Below are 11807 nucleotides of genomic sequence, written 5' to 3'. Positions count from 1 at the left end.
AAGCACTTGTATACTAATAAATGACTGGCTTATCGAAAGCAGTTGAGTAGCACTTGAAATGTTTTGTTCTATGAAACCTGATGTACTTATATGATTCTGTTTTCTTCAAGTTTGTATCTTCTTGGTCGAATGCACTTATTGTAAGTCGCTTTGAGAAAAAAGTAAACTTGCCTTTCTAGATGTAATTTTTGCTTCTAACAGGGTTTATGTTTTTACCAAGAGTTATTTGACGATGCCTGTTTTGTCTACTCAGAAAATGTGATGCTAAAGCTAGCAGGTGGGTTAGCTTAGCTCAGCACAAAGACTGGAAACAGTGGAAACATTTGGCCTGGCTGGAGATAACAAGTTTGCACCAGGTTTTGTCACCTTTGGACCGAGCCAGACTAGTTGTTCCAGTGATGATGCTAAGCTAACTAGCTGGTTGCTCCAGATACATATTTAAAATTGAATATGCTTGTTTGTCGAATATGGAAGACAAATATGTGTATCTGCATATCGCGCTAAATAATTTCATTGTGACATCGTCCAATTGAAACACAATAATTACCACAATTAATTATCGCGGGTTGATGCCTTTTTCAGTCTGTGCATACAGAAAACACAGTGCTTGGCTGTAGCAAGTGTGTGCCAGTTTGATGATACAAATGCAAATGTTTGTGGTTCACTGCTGGAGGCCTCACCTTAGTTCCCTCTCTCCATATCATTCTGGTTTTTATGCAAACAAGCATTCCCACACAATACTGCACAGGCACAGAACATCCTGTTGTACTTCGTCCATATCAGGATTATATTTTTCACAATAGCATGTCTTGGTGTTGCAAGTTCAAATAGTTCCCTTGAGTTGACATGTAAACACCTTGGGTCAAAGATAAGACACATCTTTTTATCTCTGGATATCTTTCCTGACCCCTAAATGGCTTATTTGTCTCACACTCGCAATACCTGCCTGATTGGCGGCCTGATTTTGTGTGTCAAAGAAACAAATACACACAAGTGTGTAGCTGTTTAAACACAACATGTTTGTGACGTTTTTGTCTTTTTGCATGTATTTGTGTCCCATGTGAGCCTATCATAGAGAGTCAATACTGAACTGTTGAAGCTGCTTTATGTGCTGTTTACACAGGAACTAAACGGGTTGTATCGGCTACTTTTCTCTTTCGTAAAGCCAGTTCGTTCACAAGAGGCCTTAACAGAACCGCGGAAACGGCCCCCTAAAACGATAACTGGTCCCAAGGTGGATAGATCTGCGGACGCAACGCTCTGGGGGGCCAAACGGCTCCGTGTGTACGTCCATGTTTATTGAGCCGTATCTGTGGGAACGGAAGACTTTTTTCATATCGAGTTCGTTTGCGTTTCGTTTGCGTTCCTGTGTAAATGGGGTCTTAGGCCTTGCTCATTCTCACTGGTAAAAACGCATGAGATTTTATGTCCCAGTGGGTTATTAAATGTGGCGCCGCTACTAATGTTTGCTGGTAATTTGACTTCCTGTTGCATCCAGTTGTACAAAGGAGGACTGCCTTTGTGCATAAAGCGACCTTTGTAGGATTTGTTTTATGTGATGACAGCTCGTGATTATTGATGGAGCCTCTCTATTTACTCTGAAGCCCCTGCCACCTCACTGACCTCCCCAAGAGTCAGTAAAAAATAAAAAACATGTTTCAGAATAGAGCACATGGAAATTATCCCAACTAAATAATTCGTTTTATCCTGATGAATGTTGTTTTTTATAAAAGTCATACTTACCAAGCAAGGCTGAAACATAAACTCCCTCTCTGCTTAGTCAGTTTCTATTCATCATTCCCTATGCAATGATTCACTGCTCTAGGCAGCATATTTGTCTGTCTTTTTAAGCCACTGCTTATGCTGGTCAGACAGGATGACTGTATGTAGTCCTCACTATACTACCTCACTACAGTCATTTTACAAAAAGTCTCCCAATGTTCATATACTGTAAGAAAAAAAATAATAAGAAAATGTCAGATGTTTGTCATGGCTTGGCTGGATACAATCAGGGAGAGAGAAGCACACACACCCACACACAAAGGCACACCCACACCAGCATAGGCAGTGAAGCAGGGGTCGTCACATGTTGGACAAAACGGCACTTAAAAAGCTTATATTTACATATTCTTTTCTGCTATTTGAAAAATGATAAAAGGCCATATTAGCTGTAATAATTTCAAGTGGGTTTCAGTTATAGCATTTACTAATTTCAAATGTTTAACTGTGTATCCCTCAGTGCTGTTGAGGGTGGAGAAGCAACGTCTGACAACATCACCTCAGACAAAAAGAGGTCTTCTCTCTACGGCACCGCACCCAGGTCAAAGGTCAGTCCACTGCGTTCATTGTGTACATTGTTCACAGGTATTTTGTTGATAATCACCATCAGCCATCACCAATAGGTGTTCTAGTACTTTAAACAGTGCAGAGCAACAGGAAACATTTTTGACAGAATTATGTCAAGGGGGGTGTGTGTTAAGTCTAAAAGTGTCAAGCCAAATGCCCACAAGGCAATATATGTGAAATGGCATCTGCAAGGTTTGTTGGGACCTGACATGAGTAATAAACCTTTTTGTTTAACAAGATTGCCTTTTAGGTTTCACAGTCACTCAAATTCCTTGGATGTTAGGTACAGTAAACATTGAAGTTCACCAATAACTAAAAATGTCCTTTTTACAATAGTCTCATTGTTTCTTTATGCTCAGTTATACACCAATTATTCTGATTAATAACAAAAAAACTGTCAATTTTAAGTATATACATTTGTCTTGCAGCAATAGGCGCAGCATTAGTTTTAGCTTGCAAGAAATATTTGTCACTTTTGAGAAAATAAAGTTGGGCATATGCCGTAGTAAAGTGTCTAAGTTTCATTAACAAACTTAAGTAATTCATTTTTTTGTTTATCAAATTCAAAATACATTGGTTATAGTATTTATTTACTCTTATTAGACACTAAAGACCTGTTAGCAAAGCCCATGATATAAACACTTCTTAAAAAAAAAAGAAAAATATCTTACTTAAAGGAAAAAAAGGAAATGTAAAGGCAGCTGCATCATGCATACTTTTATGTGAATGCTATCTAATCTGGTTGTAGCAGGTTTTGAATATTGTTTTCACCCTTATGGAGTATTTTAACTTGCTAATGCAGTGTGTCTAAATGTAGCAAGTTACTATCATGATTTAAAGCTGGGCCTTTTTGTGTGTGAAATACATTTGTGCTGTAAATATAGGTTATATCATCCTGGGTATAATCATTCACAAATAAAATACATTTAATTACACAGGTCTAGTCAATGAAAATATGTCAAGTATTCAGTCAAGCAGCTGTTGACAGAGAGATAACCATTTTAAAATGTCAGCTCTGCCCTGCCCTGACTTTACCACAATGTATATAGGACTAATTTTCTCATCTTATCATACTTTTGTTGCTACAATTTGGATAATTCCTTTTAGTATACATTCTGAATGGGGTATTTAGTATTTTAGCTTATTTCTTCGGCACTTTACACCATTACAATTTATATTTAGCACAAAATGTTCAACAGATTTATTTTGTTGATTAGATTTTAAACTTTGCCTTCATGATATTACGACAAACGTTCTCCTCTGTATGAGAATGGAGCGACAACATCTGGAAACCTGTCCTCTGCTGCCTTGGAGGCTAACGGCATGATATTCAGTTGAAACTTTATGTGTTAGTCCCTCTGGCACATGATTTGGCAAGTCAAATAAAATGTGCGTGGAATAAGAAATCCCTCTATATTCATTATTAAGGTTAGTAAAAGTAATTATGGTGCATTATTTTTATTTTATTTAGTTGCTGTAAGAGATCTTCTCTTTCTTACTTGAATAAATAGGACATTTACATTCTGGTTTCTTCCCCAAATCATTGGTAAAATGTATACATTTATACTGTATACTTGTTGAAACATAAATATTCTTGGGGGAAATCGGTTTTTTTGGGGGGAAATTGAGTAAAATGTCCCTCTGTTGGATAACTTCATGACTCTCCTTTTCAACTGTAACGACATTCGAGGGTTTGCTGAATCTCCCTCAGGGTTTAACTTACAGTACATAATCACAATCCCCTTACACTCCAAGGCACACACTTAATGGTAACTCTAATGTACACCTAGAAAAAAGTCACACTCTTTATTATATTGCTTTATTCATCCATTGTTATTTGATAACTTTTAGATTTAATAATCTTAATCCCAATTGATTTACACCCGCAGAAATACATACAGTACAATCGGCTGCAGGTGAATTATATGTAGAACTCCACTCTAGAGGGCACCATATCCTCAAAAAACAATCAAGCACAGTATGTGCAAGCAGTCTGTTCACGTTTTAAATCGCTAGTGATTATTTCATACTTTATTTGCAAAATCTTATTGTTTAATTTCAACATTACTGTGACATTTTGAATGTATTTTACCTGAGAAGTACCATTAGGTTGTGAATCTCTTTTTCAAGGGAGACCTTGCTAAGACTGGCAATAGCAGAAACTAAATATTTTATTTGTTTGAATTTCCATACTGGTGTTTGGGACAGAAAGTCATGTGAACATAATACATATTGTCCAACACCTTTCTGTGTGATGAAAACATTGCAGTCAATATGACGGTGTGAGATCAACCTAAGTAGGACACTATTTGCTGTTTATTCCATCCAGCCGAGAGCGCCAGTGCTTAACTAAACAAAAGTATTTTGGTAAAGCTCAAAACTGATCTGACTTCATAGAAAGAAAGTAGTCCCGTTCATATATTATATTTCTTTAATGTTTTACTCATTGGTTTGGCAGATTCTACACTCAGAGCAGCATTTTAACAGGAAATTCAGGAGTTGGTTGTATGAATGCAGTGTGTGTTTATGTGTTTAGGATATGTGTGTTCTTAAGTAAGTAACCATTATGTTTGCGTGTTTTCTTTATTGTACACTTTCAAAGCAAAATAAAACTAGAAAGACATTAATACAATACAAGGAAAATGCTCATGCACATTAAGAAAAATGAAAATAATGGTAAAGGGGTTACAGTATCTATATTATGTAATTAATGTGTTCCCATTCCACTCCGAGCTTTCCAATGATAAATTACAGACTTTAAGAAAGTAGTTATTATTTCTGGCAGCTTCAACGGTTTGCCTTCCAGCAAAACTAACTTATTGAGATCGAAACTTTGCTATGTGCGAGGCAGCCCATCATTTACGCTTGTGATAAACAATTTTAAGTCAACTGAAGCGAGGACCAATAACTTTGTGATCCATGCAGTCTTGCTTAAGTTTCCTTCACTGTGAAAGGTCTCTAGCTAATGGCATACTAAATTATTATTTTGAATTAGAATTTTCTTTTTGTCTTTTTTTTTTTACTTAGTCTGCTTTTGTTTTAGTACCTATGAAATTCAAAGTTTCCAGTCAATACTTGATTCCAAAGTTCTACTTAACTTAATTTGAAATTAAGATAAAAAACAAGTTTGAAACGGTAGGACTTTTACAGTAAATGGGATATCGGATAACTGAATCACAGTGATAGACAATAGATCGATATATGTCTAAAACAGCAGTGTTACACAGTCCTCGCACTATAACCTCAGCTAAGATTCCATAGTTTTTCATTGTGTTTGCCCTTCATACTTTCCAAACTTACACATAGAAGGAAGAATTTGACGGTCACACCTAGTTAAAAACCTGGCTGATGGCAGGTTCCATTCTCCTTTGTCATTGCGTCTCAACAAAACATGTGCGTGCACTAGATTACAATAACATCATCTCAATCAGTCAGTGTTTAGTGTCTTTTTAAACAATCTGATAAGGAACACATACAACATACTAGGTCGCTCCCAAAAAAATGTGTTTTAACTGTATCCTGCCAGATTGACATTTATCTCAATCAGTTAAAAAAAAGTTTCTGTAACAGCAATGGTTTGGAACAGTTTGGTGATACACTGACTCTCACTGACTGCAAATAGTATTTGCTGTAGATCTAATGATATACTGTACTGCTTCAGGCCATGCAACAGTATGCTACGGTTATTAAAAATGACATAAAGTTGCATTTGTTTTGTTTAACCTTAACCAAACTAATCCAATTCTCTGTGTCGGAACAAGGAGCCACCAGTGTCAAGTCGATCGTGTTCAGATAGTGTTTCTTTTTATTGTTTTGGGTGGAGTGCTTTTACCTGCGTGGAATGAAGTTTTAATTACACAGGATTAGAGTTATTAGCAATGAAGATATGTCAACTATTCAGTCAAACTTGGCAATCAACATCTAATGACAGACTGATAACCATACGAATGTTCAACCGCTGTGGCCTGCCTTGACTTTGACTTAATGTATGTGTGTGTGAGAAATACATTTGTGATTAGGTCACGTCTCCATTGGTATCATCATTCAAGATGATAACTTTTTAATTAGACAGGATCTATGTCAATGAAGTTATGGCAGCCATTCTGTCCGTCTTGGCAATCAACAGCTGATGATAGACTGATAACCTAACCACAGAAGCTGTGCCCCGACCTGACTTTACCACATTTGATGTGTCACCATTTTCTCATCAGATCACAGCATTGTTGCTACACATATTTTTCGCTGCAGTGCACTGTGTACCATTAACTATCTGTCTTAAACGCAACATGTTCACCAGATTTGACTGAACCAGAGAGGTTTTTTAGCCTTTATGTTATTAAGACAAACGTTTTTGCTCAAGTGGCAACATCTGAAAAACGTCTTCCTCTGGCAACAAACGTTAAACACCTGATTTAGCTATTTCAAATATAATTCCTCAGTTTGCTTTCTTCCCTCAGTTGTTTCAAATTCTACCATATTTACATGGCATAAGAGAAATCAATCAGGGTTATATATTTCCTATAGATTTATCATTTTTTTCCGTTAAAGTAATTGTGATGTAATATTGTTTTTGCCTTTTCAAAGAGATTATCTCATCCTTACAACCTTTCAGTAAAAACATAATTAAAAATACATTCACTCGCTGGTTTCTTTCCCAAATAATTCCCTGAAGTCAGGGTGTAAACTCTTGCAGGTGAAGGGAATCATTGGCAAGGGTCTAAAAGGATTAGTTGTGTTTGGTATGCAGGGTATTGTCAGTTATTTTAAAATTCTGAAAATTGCACTTCCTGTTCTTTGCTTCATTCAGTATTGGTTAATGCAGGATGCTTTGAAGGACACGTCATGTTTATTAAATTGAGATTAAATAAGTCACACATTTTTCATTTCTTGCTTCATCTCTTGCTATTTCACTTTACTTCCCTTAATTTTTCCTTCTTCCTCTCAGAACAAAGAGTTGAGCTACTCAGAGTTGGACCTGCGAAAGCCAAAAAGGTTTGCTACCTTCTCCTTTGGTTTTAAAAAGAGAAGAAAGAATGAAGAGGGAATCTCTAAGAGCGTATTTGGCCTTCATCGACCTGACATTGAAGAGCAAGAGGAGGTAAACCCGTTCCCTGAATGTTGTTTAAACTAAACGTGTGACAAATACATTTTCAAATATAGTGCATGAACTATAATCTATGTAGCTTTACAGTATAATCATATTTATTTGGTCTGATCTATCCATAGCCCCAGTTTCTTTATCATCATTGAATTGATATTGTCTGTATTACTATTGCAGGGTTAAAAATTAGTTTTTCTGATACACCTGTGATGATTGGACTATTATCATCTTATCTTCTAGACTCCTTCGGACCTCAGTCAGTTGGAGTCGGATCAGGCCAACAGGAAGTTCAGCATGTCTCAACCAGAGCTGGAAACCTTCGATACATTCGACATCCCTTCTCCTCCCCCTGTGGCCACAAACCACTCAGAATCATATTTTACTCTCCAAAACCAATCACAGTCATCTGGTTCAAGTATATTTGACGTACATAGGGAACCACAGAAAGCACCGATTGCTACCATCCCTGAGATGGATAATCTGGGCTCATTGGAGGAGAAAGAGAACATTCCTGTTCATTATAACTCCGATCCATCTGCTCCTAAGACTCTAACAGAAGCCACCTCCGAAAACCAAACCGTACCTAGCCAGCCTTCAAGCTCTGATCACAAAGCTGTCGCTGGTAACCCCACAAGCAATGATTTGAGTGATAATGATATTCTGCAGCAGTCTAATACAACAGAAATCCCTTTCACCGAATCCCCCAGAGTTACAGTATCACATAATCAACCTGAAGCCCCTGACATAGCTTCCACGCAAAATGGCAAACTCTCCCTAGCAGGTGTTGACTCCAAAATTGACGCTGCAATTACCGACTCAATCCCTGTTCCTCACCCTAAAGACTCAGCTGTAGTCACAGATTTAACTTCTGTCCACCAACAATTCTCAATTTCTGGATCTGAGAAATCTACTCCTGAAACTGCCTCGAGTGTAATCACAACTTCAGCTGTTAGTAAGGAAAATAGTTCTCCTGTCAGCGAATATGCTGCTTATGGAGCTTTGTATGACTCTCTTTTCCCCCAGAGTTTTACCTCGGAGATATTGTCAACCCCTATATCAAACCCTCCACCTAAGGTCCATACTGAGATTATTCATCTTAACACCAAATCAAAGCCTGTCGTGGTTAAAACGCTTAATGAATATCAGACAGAAACGATTGATATTAACCCCAGATATCCACATTCCTCTCTCAGTTCAGGTTCTGCACCAGTTGACAATGATACAATTCCTTACTCAGAGATTACCCACACACTTTCAGAGGTGAAATCAGACAGTTTTAGCCCTATTCAAGACAATGTCAGTTCTGTGCCCGAGGTTGAAAGCTCTGCCCCTCCCATTTCTGAATGTGTAACATCCCAAGCGGCAGGCACTCGGGTTACTGCCTCTGAACAGAGAGTGAACCCATTCAAACAGTTAGTCGAGGACGAAGCAAGCACCGATCCTGTCAGTCCCGTCAGTCCTTTGCCTGAGAAAATGAGCGCATCAAAGCGTCTTGAGATAAGAATTGAACCAAGGGAGTCTTTTTGTGCTCCTTCTGGACCAACGGAGGGCTCTGAAGGGCCTTTAAGTCCAGCATACCTGAGCGTGGGATCAGATGAAGGCAGTGGTATGGAGATCTACTACAGTGCTGAAGAAGACAACGCAGAGGAGAGCAGGGGAGAAGAGATGTACACGATGAAGGAAAGGGGAGAAATGTCAATGGAAGACGGGGGGAGAGAGGCTGAGTTTCCACAGCGAGAGGAGAGTGCTGAAAGATGGATAAGAAAGAGAGATGAGGGAGAATTTCGGGGGTTGATTGTTAAAGTGCGAAATGAAGAAAGGAAAGAGAGAGTCAATAGCCAAATTGAAGTGGAGAAAAAAGTAGCAGGTCAGAGGCCACAGGCTCAAGTGCAGGACATTGAAACGTCTACGTTTCTTGTAGGCGGTGATGCAAGGAGTCAGGAGAAAGGAGTAGCAACCACAGTATGGCCACAGGTGAGAGAAGAGGGGGAGGAGGAAGGAGAAAAAGAGTTACTTGCCACACAGGTTCAGCAGGTGAAAATTCCAATGGTATGCAACTTTGCTCCACCCTCCACTGAGCTGCATGGGGAGGGGTCCAGGGGAAACTGGACTGAGGAATTGGAGAAAGAAGACCACTCTAATGGGGACAAGCAACTCCTGAGTGAACTGATGCAGTATCGGAGTCACAAAGGCATCATGAGCTCTGTACATGCTGATTCCAGGATCACAACAGAGGAAGACATGCTCACACCCAGATTAAGAGAGGCAGGAGAGCTAGTTTCACTCACTGCGATGCCACACAAAATAGTTGAAGTGAGCAAAGAAAGCACAAAAAGCAGCAGTGTCACTACAGCAAGTGCAGACACAGATACGCCTGCTAGGGTGCAGGTTGTCACAGGTACTTTGACTCGCAGGGCTGATCTGCAATCAGATGCCACGGAGGTTGAACACAATAGGGTTCTAAAGAGTAGTGAGTGGGTGGATACAATTACTCAGAGCACATACAGAACCAGGACGGGGGAAGAACAGGTGGCAGTCGAGTTGTCAGCCCCGAACGCAGACACACAACGTCCTGCTGCAGAGACACAGACACACACATCAGAGAAATACAAGTATCCGGCAGAAGTGCAACCCGATCTGAACCAGGGGTAAGTGGAGAGTCTTATCATCTTTGACGAAAGTTGAGTACATGTAGGTCGTCTGAATTTAAAGCCCAACATATATGAAGTATGTGAAAGAACAATTTATTACCTAGAGAAATTAATTGCTAACAGTTTTGAAGTTGTTTCACAAGCTTATTGCTGTCATTTATGAAAATGTAGACCTGTAGCTTTGGCGCTGGAATGTTGTAAATGTAGCCTAAAGGGGAGTGTTAAAGACACAAGCGAACATCACTTTTTCTTGTGTGTAAATCAATATACTTGTGCAATTGAGATGATACACCTTGAGTAACTTCACCGGGGGCCCTCAGATAAGGCTGAAATGTGCCAATCCTCAACTTTTCCATGATAACAAAAAGACAGAAGTGGATGAACTGCCCTGTTTACCAACATAGCTGATCACATACCAGTGACATAACAGAGGAGGATTGTCGCATACCTTCAGCTTTGTGACTTTAATGATTGACTGACTAATCCATGAAGCATCTGCAGCCAACAGATCACCTGTCATCATCTACATACAGAGTTAGGACTTTTGTTCGACTGAGAGATATCACTCAGTACAGTTAGTCCACTGTAGAGTAATGTTAGCACACAAAGTACAATACACTGTTCACAGTTCAATACTCCTTTGTTTAAGTGGTATTAAATCAGGCCAATGGAGAGAAGGACAACATATTTCAAATTTGACCCCACGTTCAAGGCTCAAGACTAACTTCTGACCCCTTCTGAAAAATGATTTCAACCATCCCATAACTGTGGTTATTTACATAAAACCACAAAGTGCAGATGATTAGAAAATAAATTGTCTTGTTTTTAACATTTCTTAAATATAATGCTCCTCAACAACTCATAGAGCTCGTGTGAGTTAAAGAGGACATAATTCCCTCTCTAATTTCAGTTTTTATATTGTAGAGATTACTTTCAAACAACTGTATCTATTCAACTTTCTTGAAAAAATGTATCCCATTACTTGACATTTGAACATCATATATAATGTTTTATTACATCATTATTTATACATCTCTAACATATTATTATGTCACACGCAACATCCATTACTTGTTGTTTGTCAACATCCATTACTTGTTGTTTGCTACTGTAGGAGCAGGTCTGTGCTGCCTACCGACTGTTAACAGCTAAGAGCTAACGTTAACTAGATTTTCTCACTTTCCAATTTCAACCTGAATTTGTAGTTAAGCCCCAAGCGGGGACCCTGGTTTTTTTTTTCACGACACTGTGTCTCAGGCATAGACTGTATATATAAAGGTCTCAGGGGATCTTAATATTTAAGAACCTATTAATGTGTTATACCAGATTAACGGAAATAATCTCAGCTAACTGATGATATAAACCATTTTTACCAAAACAAAACACAAGTCTCATAAGAAGCATCTAAATGACCCCTTCGCGAAAAATGCTAACGGAAATTGGCACAGAACTCAAGATAATAGTACCCTTATTACTTATCGTAGCTGCACATACAAGATATCCGATTAAAGCTGAGGTTCCACAGATTATTTAGGTATATAGTATCATCACTGAGTGATCCGAATTTGCGACAGGGGAAGCAAAGACAGACATCACAACACGTACCTTTACATAGCTTCTAGGGAGATCGTCTCACCGTAGCTGTTATTCTGATCAAAAGACGTGTTCATTGGCATTAAAACGAGAAAAACGCGGCTGAATCGGTTATT

General features: G+C 38.7%; 1 protein-coding gene across 1 annotated transcript; it reads left to right on the top strand.

Moving 5' to 3' along the window:
* Positions 1-2239: 2239 nt before the first annotated feature.
* On the top strand, positions 2240-10095 carry LOC104958788 (uncharacterized; the record flags this gene model as incomplete). Its single annotated transcript, XM_010786589.1, has 3 exons — positions 2240-2327; positions 7292-7444; positions 7688-10095. Coding segments are annotated over 3 exons (2649 nt in total), but the record flags the coding sequence as incomplete, so codon positions are not given.
* Between the last annotated feature and the right edge of the window lie 1712 nt (positions 10096-11807).

The sequence above is a fragment of the Notothenia coriiceps genome, unplaced genomic scaffold (assembly GCF_000735185.1).
Source record: "Notothenia coriiceps isolate Sejong01 unplaced genomic scaffold, NC01 NC01_scaffold00029383, whole genome shotgun sequence".
In the NCBI taxonomy this organism is placed as follows: Eukaryota; Metazoa; Chordata; class Actinopteri; order Perciformes; family Nototheniidae; genus Notothenia; species Notothenia coriiceps.
This window is presented reverse-complemented; position numbering and strand designations above follow the sequence as displayed.